The sequence below is a fragment of the Osmerus mordax genome, chromosome 13 (assembly GCF_038355195.1).
Source record: "Osmerus mordax isolate fOsmMor3 chromosome 13, fOsmMor3.pri, whole genome shotgun sequence".
NCBI lineage: Eukaryota > Metazoa > Chordata > Actinopteri > Osmeriformes > Osmeridae > Osmerus > Osmerus mordax.
In genome coordinates this window covers 4,365,261-4,386,509 of record NC_090062.1, presented here as the reverse complement: position 1 = coordinate 4,386,509, position 21,249 = coordinate 4,365,261, and the positions used below count along the sequence as shown (strand labels likewise).

The window sequence follows — 21,249 nt, the reverse complement described above, 5'->3', positions numbered from 1 at the left end:
GACCGTGTTAACTGTCATGATTACCACATATCAAAGAGGCGTGCTTTGAGTTATAGATTCAATCTATCAAAAGAAAATATGTACACTGGCCTTAGTAGGTAATGAAAACCTTCTCTGTTGATCATCTGTGTGGACTCATTCGGCCACCTGATGGTGCTGTTTTATACATTTACATTTAGTCTTTTTTTTTTTACCCAGCAAGATCAGGGTGGAAGGATTGTCTCAGAGAGCTGGTGCGTCATAATGCCTTCCACATCTCCACCACCACTCCTCTTCCACCACTGCTACGTAAATGAAAGCAATATTTACCTTGGGTGGTTGAGCTGATATCATGCTACCTTATAATATTGGTGTAGAAGTGAAATCGTATTTCGTTAGTTTGATGGTGAGCCCGCAAAAATGTTTGTATACATCATTAATCTTTTGGTGGGTGTTTAAAGGTACCTTGCCTGCAGTCTTCCAGAGTGACTTACGGTAAGTACAGGGACATTCCCCCTGAGGCAAGTAGGGTGAAGTGCCACCCCAGGACACAACGTCATTTTGATACGGCTGGGAATCGAACTGGCAACCTTCAGATTACTAGCCCGACTCCCTCACCGCTCAGCCACCTGACTCCCTTCATATCTATTCATATGTACAGACAAAGCACAGCTCAGGAAGGATTGAGGATGAGAGACGTGGACAGGTTGTAGGGGCTGAAGGTGTCTCCATCTCGCCGTTGCTCATTCATTGGTCTACTCCAGCTCCATTCTGAGGCCAGCCTCACTGGCACTGAGATAAGATGATGAGATAATATCCAGAGTTAGAACTTGGTTTTCATGACCACATCTCAGTTGCCACTCATTCCGTTTTGATTGATTCTATTTTCGGTTGTACGTTACCTTTACTGGTTTCGTGAACTATTCATTATTGGCCTTCTCCAGGGAACATGTTTTTGTACGTACCTTATGTAACGGTTTTTAATCATACATTTCTGCTTTTAACATACGTTTGATACTGTACCACCAATCCATCACCATCAATAATATGTAACACCATGAAATAGACAACATAGCCTCAACCTTTTTCCTCCAAGGGTCCTTGAAGACTGAGTTTGAGTCCCTCATCTGCATTCCATACAGCTCCTCCCCAACCGGACCTGGTTTGAGACCACACCCCCTGTGGCTTCCATGTTCGTCAGAACCCCTCCTGTTTGTTAAACACAGCTCTGCGTGCCACACAATGCCCAGGTGCACGACTATCAGCCTCAAATGATAGCATGACAAGCATGATAACACCTGACACTTCTTATCTCTGCTGAGGAGGTAACCTAGGCAGACCAGAACATGGAATTACATGAACAAAATAATTACATTTTCAGAAGAAAGTATGTGTGCTTTAGCTTTTAACGATAATACTACATGTTAATAATGACCATAGCCTTACCATTAACACTCCTTTAATGAATGGGATCTTTTTCCAATATTATAAGTGAGAGTGCCAATATGTTATTAACGTGCTTGCCATTACATTGTGTCTTTCTCCCTCCATCGCTTCATTTCATGCCCCTTGTTGTCTTTCTGACAGTCCATCTATCATTCAATTTCAAAGTATTTTGTCCATTTTAAACTTCTGTCTCTCATACACTATCAATATCCAAGGTGTATTTTAATTTATTTATTACTTATCATGGAAGACCTGAATGCAGGAAGAGGCTGGCAGGATCCAAATAACAAATGTCTTTAATAATCAAAATCTCTGGACCCAGAGAACAACTCACATTTCTAGGCAACGGAGCGACAAGGACCTCTTTCTTTCTTTAGTCGATGTTATGGCAGATTGCAACCAGCGTTGAAGAGGTGCATCCCCACCACCTACAGTTCAGGAGTGTGACGCCAGCGTCCTACACCATCTCAAATTAAACAAAGAAAAAACTTCATACAAATAATAAGATAATCACCTTAATCCACCTCCCTCAGTCTCCCAAGGAAGGATAAAAGAACCCTATACACTTCCCTACCAGTCCCTTCACCCAGTACACCCCGGAGTCTCCCTGATCTCTCAGCCCTATTCCTATTACACAGTTTGTTCTACACCATAAAATTCACAATCCTTCAAGACATGGCTCACCATTTAACGGTCCACGCAAATCGCCCAAATCATCACCCTGCCGCCCAGTCACCCTCAGGGATGCGTTCAATCTCGAGTGACCAAATCTCATACGCCACATAAACACTTCCTCTCTCTACCCAAACACATGGTTGCACTGAATAAAACAGTTGACCAGTCACTTCATGATCCCGTCTCTTCTGCCGCTCACCTACAAGCCTCTCTCTAATGAGAGCTTTCAACTCCCCCCCACCACATCCACAGTAGAGCATTCACATACTGTACTACCTTTGTACCTGCAGCAATAACATCAGCATTTCTCATAACAGATCTCCTCTGGAAGATCCACTTGATGGTAAACTGCCGAACACTGACGGAGAATCTGTGCAAAACACTACTCGAAGGGGTCGCTTTTTCACTACCCACTACTACCCTGCCACCAATCCACATATTTCAATGGAATGAAATGACTTATACGTACATTAAAGTCTAGTACGTAGATCCCAGATCCCGTTTGACCAGATATGGGGTCCTTGGAACAATCAGTAAAGACATTAAAATATAAATACAATATTTGTAACATATTCTTCAACCAGATCACTCAAGAACCCCACTCCCTTTATTTGTCAAACAGTCCCAAGTCCATCACCGGCTCTGGAAACAGCCAAAGAGGCACATTACTCCACACAACAGACGGACCACTATCTGATTATTTTACTCCCAGAGCATCAGCCTTAGCACCAATAGTTCAACCAAAACCCATTCCATGAGTAGTTCCCTACTCTTTCTTTCAGTACCTCTGTAGAGGGATGACCATCCATGTAGCCCTATAAAGTAGGCCAATAAGCCAACATCAACTTGGCACAGCGTCATATGTCAAAAGGCATTTCCCCTACTCCTGCTTGTAAGGCATCCACGAGTCATCCGAAAAGCTCCAATGCATAACCGGAACGCCTGAGACTGCACTCTAATGATGCCTTTTAAAAGTGATGGTGTGGCAAAACAGTAAGAGTCACAACAGCCACAGTCAGTGACAGACCTAATCAGTCCCCTGTATCTGTCTGCTCCCTACACCTGACCTGACACTGCACACATGAGGTCAAGTACCCTTTTACAATTCTAAACTCCATAGACAACATGAGCCTTCTAGGTCAGTCTCCCATCCAACCACAAACCTAAAATACTTAAAACTTTGGGATTGCAAAGGCGTTCCATTCCACAGATGTTTCCCTCTTCCAACACACCTGATTCAAATGAATGCGTCGTTATCAGGCTTCTGTTGAGCTTGATAACCACCCATTCATATGAATCAGGTGTATGGGAGCAGGGAGACATCAAAAACATGCAGGGCAGAGGTCCCTGAGGACCAGGGTGGAGAAAGGCTGGTCTGTATCATTGGTGAGGGCTACAGGTGAGAGATAGAGAGGAACCCAGATACACCCGTTGTGCTTCAAAAATAGTCACCACCCCCTGAATACAATAGAACAATCATCCCAAGTTTATTCATGTATGGAGAGAAGTTTCGCAGCAATGGTACGATATACAATCTCAGACTCATCTATGTCACCATGACTTCAACACATGTCAACACATGGTCTTTCATGCAAAAAATACATATTTGATGTGCAGCTGGTTTGCAAGCTTTGAGGATGAAAGTCAAACAAAAAAGAAGTATATAGAAACACAAAGTGTCCACAAAGACTGGTCGAATGACAAGAAGGAACTTTCCCATACATTTCACGAAGACATTAAGCAACACAAGGATAAGGTTGTGTAAAGTAAGAAATACCCCTCTCGGTAACTGCAGTAGTCTTATCATCATCCACACCATCGACACACCTAATATGTAAAGTGTAGTAACAAGTACAAATGTGAATGGAAGATAAGCCATTTTGAATCTGGATGGACCCTGAAATCTTTCCAGTATTAGTCATAAATATGGAAATGTAAGTATCACGTATGTCCAGATTTACAATAGGATTATTTTGTATTTACTATGAAACTATCTTCTCAAATGAAAATACAATAACATGTGTAGAGATTTCAATGCATTAGTGTTTGAAAGACAGGAAATGTAGGGGAGAGAGGGGAAAACATGCAGAAATGGCATGAGCCAGAATGGAACCCGGGCCGATGTGTGTGGGCCTCACCCCGTATGGCACATACACCATACCCAGTGAGCTCACCCCGTATGGCACATACACCATACCCAGTGAGCTCACCCCGTATGGCACATACACCATACCCAGTGAGCTCACCCCGTATGGCACATACACCATACCCAGTGAGCTCACCCCGTATGGCACATACACCATACCCAGTGAGCTCACCCCGTATGGCACATACACCATACCCAGTGAGCTCACCCCGTATGGCACATACACCATACCCAGTGAGCTCACCCCGTATGGCACATACACCATACCCAGTGAGCTCACCCCGTATGGCACATACACCATACCCAGTGAGCTCACCCCGTATGGCACATACACCATACCCAGTGAGCTCACCCCAGGATGATGTTTTAAGTTGGTTTAAAACGTATAGGCCTGTAGCATCAGAGAGGATTTTGCTGGAATGTTGTGGGTTCTGCTACCTTCTGAAGACGTATTAGATAATACCCAATTGCTCTGAAAGTGCCAAGTCAATGAAAGGAATTGTTAAGATGAGTTCAAGACAAGTTCAAGACAAAATCAATGTATTTATTACACAAATGTGTGGTGCAGGTGTCTGGTACACTCAAATTGAGTAGAAGAAGACACAGGACAAGAATACTGGACAATGAATACAGTAAATCAAGAGAGTATATATAAAAAATGATGAAATGTAAATGTAAATATGGTATCACAATATGGGAGAACTTAAAACAGTATAATGACAGTTTATCAATTATACAAGAAACATCATTAATAGAGGCATATTTCTCTCCTGGACATAACCAAGGGTTATGTAATGTGCTCATGAGCTTAATATTGCAAGATATAGATCAAACATTGTTTATTTTATTCAGAACATTTCAAACAGTATAGAAGTAATAAAGTAATAATTATCTTTAATTGTTGTTAACTGATTAGTGGTTTAAGGACAGGCCTCTTCACTTCCATAGAATCGTCTGTATCTAACATGGTAACGTGATGCCTTTTAATGTTTTTATGTCAATGTACATTTAATATGGTAATGGAACTCAAATATTTGCATAAGAAAGACAAATATTAGAATCAGAAAACTGTATAAAACTGTACCACAAGTGTTTAATTTGGAGTGTGCCAGAGAGATGCAAATATTGGCATTCCAAACTCTGAATGTTGACAGTGGAGGTGATGTATAGACAGATACATGTAAGATCTTTCTTGACATGACTTCTGCCACAAATCAAAAAATTGATCTTAGAATTAGTTATCGAGACACAGAGAAAAGGAAAAACTTAAGGTTTTGTGATTCAGAATGGGACAACCGGAGATTTCGAGGACCAGAAACAAACAAGCCTGGAGACGCAGACTCAAAGACCTGGTTAGGCCTAGAAGACTATCTACTGGACGGGCAGTTCATCGGTTTACTCTATCCTATCTGCAAATGTGTATAGACAACGCAACAAATATAAACGTGGGTAACTTTATGACTAGTCTCAGGTATGGGGCAGCTGGTTTCAGACAAAAACAATATGTGGGGATGTAATAAATCTCTCAGTAAACAGGTAAAAAGACTGCATTCAGGCTCAAAATTCAAGGACAGGCACTAGCTGAAAAAACAAATACTGAATCCACAATCAGGGTCAAAAAGCATGTATGGGTCTGAAACAGAATCTAACACAAGTGACCTCTGGAAAGGCTCCAGTAAAATCCTGACACAATCTGGATCACAGAGAAAGAGCGGTATAGCAGAGTCAACGGATAGAGCACAGCTGAAGCTCATCATGCTAATTGCTTTCAATTAAGGGGCGTGGTCAAAGACTGAACTCCTGAAATCCTGACAGCTAGTGTCAGTAAGTACTTTGAACCTCTAAACAGTCTTGTCTGGTTTACATTAGTTTACATTAGAAAAACATAGGTAGACTAAAAGGAATGTGTAATATCTAGCACTGTTATTGCTGATTTCACAGATTTTATGGAACAAATGACTGGGATGTGCAGTCAGTTCAATAATTCAAAGACAAATATACTTATTGCAAGTTGTTTTGGGTGAAAGTGTCTGATAAATAATAATGTATTCCTTTAGCTGAACTTTGATATAAAGTGACATAGAATGGATTCCAGGAGGATTTTAACCTGTGACCTCTAGATTTTCTGTCAGACACTATACTACTGAGCTATTCCCATCCCAACCCAGTAAATACCTGTGGCAAAATGCATATATATCTTTTTGGGAGTATTTAGAATCAGAATCAGAAATCAGAATTTACCTGGTCAAATGAACTTCCACCTAATTTATATTACAGAAAGGCCATCTCAGACAGTCAGACTGAAACTATTGAATCTATTTGAGTCCCAAGTAGAACCAAGCATTTTATTGTAAGATGTCCCATATTATATTCATATTGAACTTATTTATATTCAATTCATAGTTATGTTTCTGTTTTTTAAAATGTGTCATTTAATACTTGCATTGTTCTGTGTACCAATTCACATGACAATAAACTAAGTAATGAACCTAACCTTGACCGTACTGACTGAACACATCTAAGAGGGTGGAGAGGGAGAGGTGAGAGGTTATGGTAGAGATCATTTAGATACATTATAGTTCACCAGGTTTTCCACTACCTCTCCAACTCTGGTGGTCCTGGTGTTACTTCAGCTTCTTCATGGAGACGTTCTACTTAGAAGGCACCTGAGCTCATCAGTGGTTAGCTGGCAGCCTAAGGACCAAGAGCTGGCCTACATCAGATTATAGATTTATTGGTCCCAAATAGTCATTATATTCACATTAAAACACCCAATGAAGAGTGACCCAAGTCACCCAAGTGACAAGTACAGGCACAAGCAGGATTCCAGATCCTGGTTAAAAATAGAAAGAGCTGACTAATTTAGGCAGTGCCCCACTACCCTGCCTAGTCAACACAGGTACATGGTAGAAACCAGTTAGAGGCAAAAGGTCAATTGAGAGTTGCCAATTATTATGTGATTTATCATGCAGAGGGAAAACCAAATTTGATATCTATTTGCACATGCATGATTAAGTCACCACACCTCTCCATGAAGTGGTCTTGGCAAATTGGCCATATATGGTCTGATACGGCTATACTGTACTTACTAGTATAAAATGCCAGGAACCATGCCAGGACCCAATATTCCCTATGAGTGCATAGTGAAACTATGAGAAGTTTCAGGTCACACCCTAGCTAATGATGCTAGGATGGAGTACTCACATGCAAGGCACTTTTTAATCTCAAAGCAACAATGCAAAACGACTTGGCGGACAAAGGCAGTTGATTTTTATAACAATGAGTATTAACAAAGCATAGGCACTTGACTTGACATGACAAAAGATGGAGTTAGTAATTGCTCATTATATTGAAACACCCCAAAGAGCCAAGATTGTGAGTCAAAATGATAAACAACTTAAACACACCAAAACAGACCCACGTTACTATACCAACTGCATGCAATTTATTTTACTTCCTTACTTATTTACTTATCTGATAATTTACTTTGATACTGGCAATCACATGTTTTTTTTACCATTATGCGTGGAAAAATATATTACTATTCATAACCAAATTATTACCTAATTTTGAGTAAAATATACTCGTAACTAATTTGACTTTAATTATATTTTTGAGGTCCGTCTTAAAACCTGACCACTTCAATTTTCTCATTTTCCGTCTCTGCCTCGGGAAAGAAAATACAAACTATGTATGATGATAACATGTTCCCCAAAATGATGGAGAAATGTTTCACCCAACACATATGAATAGTCCATTAGATAAATGACTAAAGTAATCAGTGATGTTCTCTCTCAATGTGCTGCATACAAGGGGTCAGACCAGGGGTGCCAGCAAGAATTTTGAGCCCCATAAAAAAAAAGAAAAACAACAACTTATCTATTTAAATTTTTTGGGGCCCCTGTCAGTCAGGGGCTCTTGGAATTGTCCTAACCTTTCCCCCCTGTACGGTGCCCCTGGGTCAGACCCTCTGACAGAGCAAGCTGCCACTGAAGTCTGTACATAGAAGTATGTTTTTGAGTTTATTTTCTAGTAGATCAGATAGTATAACTTGAAGTGCATCCCAGGACACACAGAACTCCAACAGTGCAATGTTCCATCCTGATCTATGAAAAGAGAGAGGGGGGCTTCTGTGATTGGGATCCATTTTCTGAGGTGGAAATACAATGAGGCATGCAGTCTATGTTGGCAGACATACATATGTTAAAGTGAGTGTGAAGTACATGTTTGTGTACGCATGTGGTCTGTGTTAAAGTGGGCATACAGGTGTGTGTGGGCTGCTCGTAATGGGTTTGGATTTGAACTCCACACCTCATCTGCAGCCACTCCTCCAAGTGTATAAAGACCTGCCTTAGTCTCCACTCCTTTCTCAAATCCCCTGAGATCAACCAGATGATCAGTCACAGGACCGCCATGGGGACTCTAGGGCCCCTCACATGGCTGTTAATATGGATGACTGTGTCAAGCAGCTTCATGTCCTCCTACACAGGTAGGTCAAACCTCTGGGTTTTGATTGAGATTGTGTGTGCTGTGGAGAGGTTGGAGTTCCTGAAGCGTTCTAGATCTAGACTGTGGCTCAGCTGTTTACCTTCTGGGACAACCATAGTGCCTGATCAGGCAAAGTTCAGGCCTGCTTTTCAGTGCCTCTACCAAGGCGTAACATTTGTTTGATGAACGTAGGACCTGTTGGAGCACTACACACAGCTTTAGTTACTGGACAAAAGATTTCACAGCAATGTGTTGTGGAAGCTTGCCGTTTCTTATTCAGATGATCTCTATTGTTTTCAGAGGCCACAGTCAACATGCTTCCATCAATGTCAAGGACAAGTGAGATTGCAGGTGAGTTGGTTTGCGGCATCCCCCAGGTTTACAAAGTGGGAGTTCAAAGTTCTGTGTCTCAGAATGTCTGTTGCATGTTCTATATTTCAAAGAAAAAGTACAAAAAAAATGAAATATATCTTCAGTCACTCAATTCTGTATTCTAAATTGTATTTTAGCCTGTATTTTTCAGACACTCTGGTTGACTTGTTGCCCTTGTTGTCCACAGGAGTGAGCCCAGTTCATAATGGACAAGTTTGCAGTACATGGGGCAACTACCACTTCAAAACCTTTGACGGGGACATGTTCCAACTGCCCTCCACCTGCAACCACGTCCTGACCTCACTGTGTCATAGCAGTTATGAGGACTTTAACATCCAGATGAGGAGACAGGTGGTGAACGACCTACCCACCATCAGCAAGATCACCATGAAGCTGGACGGCACCACAGTGGAGATCTCTAAGGACTCCATCCTGGTCGACGGCATGATGTAAGTCTGTTAGACAATCATTGAATCAAAACACAAGAAAATACAAAAATAAATGGTTATTTCACAGCAGACCAATTCTACATTTACATTTAGTCATTTAGCAGACGCTCTTATCCAGAGCGACTTACAGTAAGTACAGGGACATTCCCCCCGAGGCAAGTAGGGTGAAGTGCCTTGCCCAAGGACACGACGTCAGTTGGCATGACCGGGAATCGAACTAGCAACCTTCAGATTACTAGCCCGATTCCCTCACCGCTCAGCCACCTGACTCCCAATTCTACCCTGAACTATATTCCCAATGTTTTTGATGACTTGCTCTTCTCTCTCCAGGGTGCTCCTGCCTTTCAGCCAATCAGGCATCCTCATTGACAAAACTCCCACCTACATCAAGGTCAAAGCCAAGCTTGGACTGGTCGCTGTATGGAACGAGGATGATTCCCTCTTGGTAGGATAATGCTTAATGTGATGTCCTTGCAGAAACATTGTTAGATTTACTTCAGAAAAACTCATGTTTCGACTGTTTCAACTGACAACATTTGACCACAACCCAATACCTGTAGAACGGTGGTTCTGTGTTGTAATTAGCACTGCATCTCCTTATGTGTTATATGTTTAGGTGGAGATGGATGCTAAATACAGAAACCAGACCTGCGGCTTGTGTGGGGACTTCAATGGGGTTCAACTTCAGAATGAGTTCTATAGCAATGGTAAGCTTTGACAACATCTTCTGCTTTCCCAATGTATGTGCCCTGAAATTAAATGGGAGAAATCTGAGTTAATGCTCTATATCACAAGCACCCATCCTATGAGCATCCAAAATCAGATGAAAACTTTCTGGTTTTGTAAAAGACTAATTCCCTTCAATTTTCCAAAGGTGTAAAGATTTCCCCTGAAGACTATGGAAACTTCTGGAAGATGGACGGACCAACTGAAAGCTGCACTGAGCCCTCTATTCCCTCCGTTGAGAGCTGCGGCAACCTGGTAACCTACATGTCATAAAACAAATATAATATTGAAATCTAAATTAAATTAGACATATCAATAAACTTTGCAGAATAGGGCACCTTGAACACACTAATTTGTGACCTATGTGTGTGCATGTGTGTGTGTGTGCAGACTGCAGTGTGTGAGCAGCTCCTTTCAGCCCCAGCCTTCAGCAGCTGTCAAGGTCTTCTGGATGTAGCATCGTTCACCAAAGCCTGCATGGCAGACTTGTGCCACTGTAACAACAGTGCCAAATCGTTCTGCCTGTGCAACACCATGTCAGAGTTTTCTCGCCAGTGTGTCCATGCAGGAGGTACACCCACGCAGTGGAGGACCCCTCAATTCTGTCGTAAGTGAACCTTCTGTATTCTACGCACAGCTCAACCCTGTCCACTCACGACACACGCACACAGCCAAATACACATACTGTCCTAACAGAAATATAAGCTCAGATAACCGCTATTTGTCTGTTTGATACAATTTTGAATATTGAGTAGATTGATATTCATTTTCATTTTCACAGCAAAGTCATGTCCCAACAACATGGTGTACCAGGAATGTGGCAGCCCCTGTCCTGACTCCTGTTCCAACCCCCAGACCAGCCACATGTGTGATAGCCACTGTACCGACGGCTGCTTCTGCCCTCCAGGTAGACAGAGCTCTCTGATTTTCCAGGACTAACTGTCTACCTGTGGACCTGATTATGACTTGTAATAAGTAGTTCTACGTGTCAAACTCCAGTTCAATGGTGCATATTCAACTCCTGTACTCTTCAACCCCCCTCCAACAGGCACTGTGCTGGATGACATTAACAACAGAGGTTGTGTCCCTCTGACTGAGTGCTCCTGCAGATACAACAACAAAATCTATGCCCCTGGACAAACCTACTCCAGCTCCTGCAAAAACTGGTATGATGCCACCCTGACTTATTCTTCAGTCCTCCTGGACACACATGGATAAAATACTGTTGTTACCTGACTCTTTCTTTTCTCTCCATTTCGGTCATTATTTGGTCTATTCATTCAAGGAAAGTCAATACGCAACAAGAAGGAATCCACAATCTCTCTGAGGTATTTGCTGGTCTCTTAACACTGTGTTGTTCCATGTAGCATGTGTTCCGGTGGTCAGTGGAGCTGCCAGCAGAAGGACTGTCCAGGGACGTGCTCTGTGGAGGGAGGGTCTCACATCAGCACCTTCGATGGGAAACTCTACACCTTCCATGGAGCCTGCTCTTACGTGCTGGCTAAGGTACGCAGCTCTTCACTACAGAGCTCAGCCTTCACTAGCGAGGCAAATAATCACTCTATGTAGACTCATTTCTGCCTGGATGATAAACATTTTGAGCCAGATTCTCAGTGGTCTATTCGTAGTTGTATACTTGTCTTGTAATTAGATATGTTAATGTATATTTGTGTTGCGTTTCTGTGTTTGTGTCACTAGTGTTTTTATTCAAAGCAAGGTTGTCCTGTTCTGAAATATTGTATTTTGTATGCTGCAGGACTCTCACGGGCAGCAGTTTGTTGTCCTTGGAGATCTGGAACAAAATGGTCTTTCTGAAAGTGAAACATCCTTGAAGACTGTCACCCTGGCTCTCTCTGGAGGATCAACTGTGAGGACATTGACCCTAATATCCTGACATGCAATGTCTGAATATTGACGAGAATATGAATACAATTTTAATAAGGGTATTAATGTAATTCATCCTTTGTGTGCAGGTGATCATCATACAACCAAGTGGTAAAGTCTTTGTCAACGGATTCTACTCTCAACTTCCCTTCTCTGCTGGTAAGCTTTGATAGGGGTGATACATTCATTCTGGCAATGATTTAGCTGGTGAGGATGATGTGGATGATGCTCTGCTCCTCATGTGTATGTTGATGGTTGGGATGAAGATGATGTTGAACTCAAGCAAATTCTGTCCCACCCTCAGCTGGTGCCACCGTGCTCAGGGCCTCAACCTCCTTCCTGGTGGTGCAGACCTCTGTAGGCCTGCTGCTAGAGGTACAGTTGCAGCCCATAATGCAGGTCTACATCACTGCAGCCCCGAGCTTGCGCAACGAGACCTCAGGTAGGTCCTTAGTGTTTTTGTACTAGATCTGAGGTAGAAGGTATGTGTGTCTGTAGAGGTTTTGGTGTAAAATCTGTCCTTTCTTTTGTAGGTCTCTGTGGAAACTTCAACAACAACCAAGCAGATGACTTCCTAACTGCAAGCGGGTTGAGAGAGGGCACTGCTGTAGGCTTTGCCAACACTTGGAAGACCCGCGCGAGTTGCCCGGATATCAAGAGCAGTTTTGAATCTCCCTGCAGCCTCAGCTTTGAAAACGGTAATCAGTCTGGACAATGTCCGGTCTTTTGGATAAACTACAGATTTAAAAGGTCTAGCCCCAGTCCAAAAATTGCTTGAGAGACAGGAGAGATATGGAAGAACAAATAGTCCTAATAGATAGTAAAGCAGAAAATCCAAAATCAGAAGTTTGTTTATGGCAAAATAACAAATAACAAAAACAACTAAGTTAATTTATTAGGCTACCAGGAGTATTTATGATGATTAGCGTCGGAACGAGTAAAATGAACACTCCTTGTGTTAGATGGATAGAACTGTGTAACAATAGCAACGTCTCAACAACAGTGTAACAAAAAATGACAACTCTTACTATAAAAATGTGTGCTGTGTCTTTCATAGATAATCCTACAATGATCTATACCGTTGAAGTCACCAACAAGAGCAACTTATGTGACAACAGAATGTGTCACATAAGTTGTGTCACACTATGTTTGTGATTTTGTCCTTTCAGAAAAATATGCCCAGCATTGGTGCTCCATGCTATCGGACCCTGAGGGTGTGTTTGCTGCCTGTCACTCAGAGATCAGCCCAGACTCCTACAAAGCTGTGAGTCCCTCCTTTCACGCTCTCAGATGTCTAACTAGACTAGCATAGCTAGCTATCACAGCATGGCTAACAATAGTCTAAAGAACAGCCAAACAGCAGTAAACACAAACTACTTTACTACAGCTAATTCAGCTTGTCATTTTACTAGCATAGCAACTAAGAAAGTTAGCATAACATTAATATAATTATATAGCCCAACAGTATAATTGTATTGATAATTAAATATTTGCACCATCCACATTAAAGGAATTGATCATGTTTTCTGTTCTCCGTGTAGAACTGCATGTATGACAGCTGTAACTGTGAGAAGAGTGAGGACTGCATGTGTGCTGCTGTCTCTTCATACGTCCACGCCTGTGCTGCTGCAGGGATCATGCTCAACAACTGGGGAAACACCATCTGCAGTGAGTTACCCACACCTGTTTACAACATCCCTGAAACACCTGTGCAACATGCCAACAACATACCTAAAACACTTTGTGAATCATTCTGCAACTCAAACGTCCTTCCTTAAATATTTTAAAGTAGACTGTCAGATCTCAGGCTGTCACACTTACACAATGTCATTTCCCTCCACAGCCAAGTACACCAGCTCCTGCCCCAGTACTATGGTCTATGACTACAGCATCACTAGTAGCAGCCGAACCTGCCACTGCTATAGCAACTCTGACCCCACCTGCTCCATCACCTTCACGTCTGTGGCCGGGTGTGTCTGTGCTGAGGGAACCTACCTGGATGATACTGGCAAGTGCGTGGCCCCATCCAGCTGCCCCTGCTACTACAAGGGCTCAGTGGTGCCACCCAGCCAGGTCATCAGCAAGGATGGAGCCATGTGGTGAGAGACCCACACACCCACATGCGAGCGCATACCCCTCAGAGATGCTTATTGTGCGGTGAGAGATCATCATGATATTTGTTTGACATTTCAGCACCTGCAAAGAGGGAAAACTCAACTGTATTGGAGAGCCTGACAATGTTCCATGTGAGTTTTATTGTGTTGGATTTCCTGTACAATAACTCTGTATTGACATAAGACTTTCTTACATACTGCCACTCTGAAAAACAATGATGTCTGAGTGTTATAATAATCTGCAGACTGTTATTCTACATTTGAAAGTCCATCATTTTGTCAGAGAGACAACTTTTGCAATCACACAAAATGATCTTGATATTCCCAGCATGCCAAGCACCCATGGTTTATTTCAACTGCTCGAGCGTGGCCCCCGGTATGAAAGGCTCAGAGTGTCAAAAGAGCTGCAACACCCAAGACATGGCCTGTGTGAGTGACACACCCTGCAGTGTTCATATGTAACGCCATACGTCATACACACTACGTACACTACACATGAAAATCTCTTCGAACCAAGATTCAGCAGAGCTTCAAATTCCTATGAGGTATAGTTTAATTACAGTTAAAGAATAAGAATGTCCAGAATGGAGGTGATTGAGTGGTGACCCAACAGCATTACCAGTGTTCAAGCTCACAGTGAAGCATTATAGAGTCTTATGGATGCTGGCAAGAAGGACTTCTAATAGCTCTTCTTATGACAGCGGGTGTGATTAGTCTGGCAATGTCCCTCTTCCTCAAGTTCCTTTGCAAACAGATTTGGTTTGTAAATTCTGATTATTATTATCACCTTTGATGTCCTCTTCCAGGTGAGTGCAGAGTGCATCTCTGGCTGTGTGTGTCCCTCTGGTCTGCTGTCTGATGGGAAAGGGGGCTGCATCAAGCCTGATCTTTGCCCTTGTTTCCACAACGGAGTTCCCTACCAATCAGGAAACAGCATCACAGTGGACTGCAATACCTGGTGAGCCTATATTTTTGCTAATCTTCTGTCAGTGTAATATATGTCTGTCTGAATCTACAGTAACCAACCTGTCTCTCTGAATCTTTGTAACACATCTGCAGGTATGAATTTTTAGAATCAAATTAGTCGGTCTGAATCAAACTAAGCTCTCTGTCGGGATCCAGCATTCTTGTTTGTCTAAACGTAATGTGTTTAGTATGTATAAAATACTGTATATCTGCCTAAACCTATTTATTGTAAACACATGCCTATCTGTTTATAACCAAACAATGTTCAGGAATTCAACAGATCTATGAGAAGACTTTCATCTCTGTACTGAATGTCTGTGTTTATCTCCTCTAGCACATGTAAAGACAGGAAATGGGAGTGTACCGACAACTTGTGCCATGGCACATGCTCTGTCTATGGAGACGGACACTACATCACCTTTGATGGGAGACGATACACTTTTGATGGGAGCTGTGAATACACCCTTGCCGAGGTAAGCTCACCAAGAATCCCATTGCATTACTAACTGAGCCCGTTTGAAAAACAACAATAACCTGATGATTCATGTGATGGGATGTGTGTGTCCTGACCAGGACTATTGTAGCAGCAAGCAGAACCAGAGCAGCTTCAGAGTCATCACTGAGAACGTGCCCTGTGGCACCACAGGCACCACTTGCTCCAAGGCCATAAAGCTGTTCCTTGGGGTTCGTAGATTCAGCCTGTCGGTTTTGGTTTCACCGATCTGGGAATAGAAATCGGAAGCTTTTCCTGATCAGTCGCGTGCTCTCTCCTTCAGGACACCGAACTGATTTTGACAGAGGGCAACTATCAGGTGGTCCAGAGAGGACCTCTGGAGGTTGTGCCCTACCAGATCTACACCATGGGGATCTACCTGGTTATAGAGGCCAACAACGGCCTCATCCTCATGTGGGACAAGAAGACCAGCATGTTCATCAAGCTCAGTCCACAGTTCAAGGTGAGTTTAGACATGAAGCTCAGCTTCCAGTATTGAGCAATTACCTCCTTGATGACTTCTGTGCAAGGTGAGTAAGCAACATCATCCTTGATGCTATGTTTTATAGGACACAATTAGGATGGGAATGAGGTTGCACATTCAGTATTTTTCTGTCTGTCTAAGATATTTATCTGTTTGTCAGGTACTATCTTGTCTGCTTGCCTGTCGGTCTGATTTAGCCATGATTTCTTTCCAGGGAAAAGTATGTGGTCTATGTGGTAACTATGATGGAAACGCCAAGAATGACTTCACCACCAGAAGCCAGGCTGGTGTTGTCAATGCTCTGGATTTTGGCAACAGCTGGAGAGTGTCTGCAAGTTGCCCTGAGGCCAAGGTCCAGCGGAGTCCCTGTACGGCCAACCCCTACAGGCAGTCCTGGTCCCAGAAACAGTGCAGCATCATTCAGAGTGAAGTGTTCTCCGCCTGCCATTCTAATGTAAGTTTGCTTAAGACCTTACTGTCAGTCAGTAGCCAAAGGCTCCCAATTCATTTTCATTTGTAAATGAAAATTTTGAATGTAAGTTCAATACCCCAAAACAAGAATCAGGCCTTTCATATTGTGTCTTTCAGTGAATGTACAAACATTTTATGGCTTACCTGTCATTATGTAGGTTGACCCCGCACCTTTCTATGATGCCTGTGTACGAGACTCGTGTGCTTGTGACAGCGGAGGAGACTGTGAATGTTTCTGTACCGCTGTGGCTGCTTATGCTGAGGCCTGCAACGAAGCTGGAGCGTGTGTGTCCTGGAGAGCCCCACAGATATGCCGTACGTCTTCAAACATGCCTAACTCAAATTATCAGGGTGCAATGAAGCCTGTGGAAAGAGATATGTGAGAATACAGAACTAATGGAGTGCATGTGTTCATTCTTTACAGCTCTGTTCTGTGATTACTACAACCCCCCTGGTGAATGTGAGTGGCACTATAAGCCATGTGGATCCCCCTGTATGAAGACCTGCAGGAACCCCTCTGGGACATGCTCTACTCAGATTCCTCCTCTAGAAGGTACTGAGCGGGCGTGTGAATGCAGACCCTACCTCTAGCTACGGTACTCTTCCCCTGACCTCTAAATCCATGCAAAGTACCAGTACTTATGTGCTTTTATTTTATTTTAGGTTGCTACCCCAAATGTCCGCCAACTCTACCTTACTTTGATGAAGACACCATGAAGTGCGTGGAACAGAAAGACTGTGGCTGCTTTAAGGATGGGAAACACTACAACAGTGGAGACAAAGTCCCAACAACAGATAACTGCTTTACATGGTATGTTTTACAATCCATTTAGTAGTCCCACTGTAGCTGGAAGCTAATATTAGAATGAAAGTATACTGTGTTCTGTTGTCAATAATGACTAAGCAAAGTTGTGTCTTTTTGTGAAGCTCTTGTGATGGTGCGTCATTGAAGATTGTCTGCCAATATGATGTCCAAGGTATGGATGCATTAGCTAAAAATGGAATTGTATGTAGTTGACATGTATAAATGCCTGTTGCATTGCAATTCTAAAAAATATCCCATACCCATTTAGCTTGCACATGTGTGTACAATGGGAACAAATATCCGTTTGGACACACCATCTACAACACTACGGATGGGCATGGCCAATGCATCATAGCAGTTTGTGGGGAGAATGGTGCAATCAAGAGGACCATCAATTGCCCAACCACGCCTTCTCCCACGACTGTATCTACCCCCACTGTCACTCCAACAAGTGTTTTCACTTTCTCAACAGGTAGGTGAAGGAGTAGTATGTATAATGTCCAAATAACATGAATCTTGTTATTATCAGTCTTTTGCACTTAATACATTGTTAGCTTTATATTTATGAAAACTCTTTTGTTTTTCTGTACACAGAATCAATGACAACAACAACTTCACCCCAGACCACTGCACAAACTGAGACACCTACTTCTTTTACTACATGTGGACATCCCTGTGTGTGGTCAGTTTGGTATGACACCACATTCCCTACACTGGGAACTCCAGGAGGGGACTCTGAAACATACAAGAACCTCAGAGCAGAAGGATACAAAATCTGTGATCAACCAAGCAATATTCAGTGCAGAGCTGAGAAGTTTCCAAATGTCAGCATTGAGCACATTGGGCAGGTGGTGCAGTGTGATATTGCTGAAGGTCTGACATGTAGAAACGAGGACCAGTCAGGACCCCTGCCTCTCTGCTTCAACTACCAAGTGCGTGTCCTCTGTTGTGATGAGGACCTCTGTACTTCCAAACCTCCACCTACTCTACCAACAACACATGTGACAGCGACTACAACATCAACACCTATCTCAACCACAAAACAACCCAAACCCTGCCAGGTATGCGATTGGTCTGGCTGGCTCAATGTGGAATACCCACAATATGGTCCAGAAGGAGGTGATAATGAATCAATAAAACATCTGATAGAAGCTGGAAAACATGTATGTGAGAAGCCAGAGGCGATCAAGTGTCAAGCAGCGCGATACCCAGGGGTTCCAATAAGTGAACTGCATCAACATATAGTATGTAACACTGAAGTTGGATTAATTTGCAAGAATATAGATCAAGGTATCCCTCCAGTATGCCTTGACTATGAAGTAAATTTGAAATGCTGCAAGACAGTGGAATGTCCAACTACATCTCCCCCTACAACACCATCAACAACAACATCAACCACAACTCCATCCACAACCAATCCGACAACTACAACTCCTCCTACAACTACAACTCCTCCAACAACTACATCTCCCCCTACAACTACGACACCCACAACAACATCAACTACAACTCCATCCACAACCACTCCTACAACCCCAGTTCCAACAACACCATGCTCTGGTCAGACAACTTGTCATTGGTCAGAGTGGATCAACCTAGGCCAGCCTACTCCTGGCTCTGAGGGTGGAGAGAATGAATCCATAAAGAAGATCATTAGTGCTGGTTATCACATCTGCTCCTCGCCAAAGGCTGTTGAATGTAGAGCAAAACAGTATCCGGGTCTTACAATCTCTCAGCTTGGACAAGATGTGACCTGCAGCCCAACTGTGGGACTCATTTGTCAAAATAAAATGCAAGGACTTCAGCAAGAGTGCTTCGACTATGAGATCCGAGTCCAGTGTTGTGATTGTGAACCTTCAACTACCCCAACCACAGTTACCAAACTGCCTATAACCCCAACTACCCCTAAACCTACAATTACAACTCCCCCAACAACTACAACTCCAACCACAACCACTCCAATAACCACTGTTACTTGCTCAGGACAGGGCAGTTGCACCACGACAACTGCAACAACTACAACTCCCACTACAACTCCCCCTACAACAACAACTACAACTCCCCCTACAACTACAATTCCCAATACAACTACAACACCCCCTACAACTACAACAACAACTCCCCCTACAAGTACAAGTACTACACCCACAACAACAACAACATCATCTACAACTCAATCCACTCCAACAACCCCAGTTTCAACAACACCATGCTCTGGTCTGACCACTTGTCATTGGTCCGACTGGATCAACCTCGGCCAGCCTACTCCTGGCTCTGAGGGTGGAGATAATGAATCCATAAAGAAGATCATAAGTGCTGGTTATCACATCTGCTCCTCGCCAAAGGCTGTTGAATGTAGAGCAAAACAGTATCCGGGTCTTACAATCTCTCAGCTTGGACAAGATGTGACCTGCAGCCCAACTGTTGGACTCATTTGTCAAAACAATATGCAAGGACTTCTGCAAGAGTGCTTCGACTATGAGATCCGAGTCCAGTGTTGTGATTGTGGACCTACACCTACCCCAACCACAGTTACCACTACAACCAAGCCTACAACACCAACTCCCACTACAACATCAACATCTATCTCAACCACAAAACAACCCAAACCCTGCCAGGTATGCGATTGGTCTGGCTGGCTCAATGTGGAATACCCACAATATGGTCCAGAAGGAGGTGATAATGAATCAATAAAACATCTGATAGAAGCTGGAAAACATGTATGTGAGAAGCCAGAGGCGATCAAGTGTCAAGCGGCGCGATACCCAGGGGTTCCAATAAGTGAACTGCATCAACATATAGTATGTAACACTGAAGTTGGATTAATTTGCAAGAATAAAGATCAAGGTATCCCTCCAGTATGCCTTGACTATGAAGTAAATTTGAAATGCTGCAAGACAGTGGAATGTCCAACTACATCTCCCCCTACAACACCATCAACAACAACATCAACCACAACTCCATCCACAACCAATCCGACAACTACAACTCCTCCTACAACTACAACTCCTCCAACGACTACATCTCCCCCTACAACTACGACACTCACAACAACATCAACTACAACTCCATCCACAACCACTCCAACAACCCCAGTTCCAACAACACCATGCTCTGGTCAGACAACTTGTCATTGGTCAGAGTGGATCAACCTAGGCCAGCCTACTCCTGGCTCTGAGGGTGGAGAGAATGAATCCATAAAGAAGATCATTAGTGCTGGTTATCACATCTGCTCCTCGCCAAAGGCTGTTGAATGTAGAGCAAAACAGTATCCAGGTCTTACAATCTCTCAGCTTGGACAAGATGTGACCTGCAGCCCAACTGTGGGACTCATTTGTCAAAATAAAATGCAAGGACTTCAGCAAGAGTGCTTCGACTATGAGATCCGAGTCCAGTGTTGTGATTGTGAACCTTCAACTACCCCAACCACAGTTACCAAACTGCCTATAACCCCAACTACCCCTAAACCTACAATTACAACTCCCCCAACAACTACAACTCCAACCACAACCACTCCAATAACCACTGTTACTTGCTCAGGACAGGGCAGTTGCACCACGACAACTGCAACAACTACAACTCCCACTACAACTCCCCCTACAACAACAACTACAACTCCCCCTACAACTACAATTCCCAATACAACTACAACACCCCCTACAACTACAACAACAACTCCCCCTACAAGTACAAGTACTACACCCACAACAACAACAACATCATCTACAACTCAATCCACTCCAACAACCCC

General features: G+C 43.1%; 1 protein-coding gene across 1 annotated transcript; it reads left to right on the top strand.

Moving 5' to 3' along the window:
- The first annotated feature begins 4,206 nt into the window (after positions 1–4,206).
- Positions 4,207–20,676, top strand: LOC136955679 (mucin-2-like). The gene is made up of 30 exons (XM_067249413.1): positions 4,207–4,588; positions 9,258–9,555; positions 9,886–10,000; positions 10,172–10,262; positions 10,430–10,536; positions 10,672–10,888; positions 11,063–11,188; positions 11,330–11,447; positions 11,649–11,787; positions 12,038–12,148; positions 12,255–12,324; positions 12,470–12,607; positions 12,699–12,863; positions 13,335–13,429; positions 13,707–13,833; positions 14,009–14,264; positions 14,359–14,411; positions 14,608–14,708; positions 15,086–15,237; positions 15,580–15,718; positions 15,819–15,929; positions 16,022–16,201; positions 16,437–16,676; positions 16,852–17,008; positions 17,118–17,246; positions 17,357–17,504; positions 17,621–17,670; positions 17,767–17,923; positions 18,976–19,628; positions 20,396–20,676. Exons 1-30 carry the CDS (start codon positions 4,207–4,209, stop codon positions 20,674–20,676), a joined length of 5,106 nt encoding a protein of 1,701 aa, XP_067105514.1.
- Positions 20,677–21,249: the final 573 nt, after the last annotated feature.

Excerpts from the sequence above, each read along its gene's own strand:
- LOC136955679 (XM_067249413.1), top strand. The coding sequence starts at position 4,207 with ATGGAACCCGGGCCGATGTGTGTGGGCCTCACCCCGTATGGCACATAC. Across the intron at positions 12,608-12,698 it reads CTTGCGCAACGAGACCTCAG|GTCTCTGTGGAAACTTCAAC; the intron begins GTAGGTCCTTAG and ends TTTCTTTTGTAG. Across the intron at positions 17,505-17,620 it reads ACAGATAACTGCTTTACATG|CTCTTGTGATGGTGCGTCAT; the intron begins GTATGTTTTACA and ends CTTTTTGTGAAG.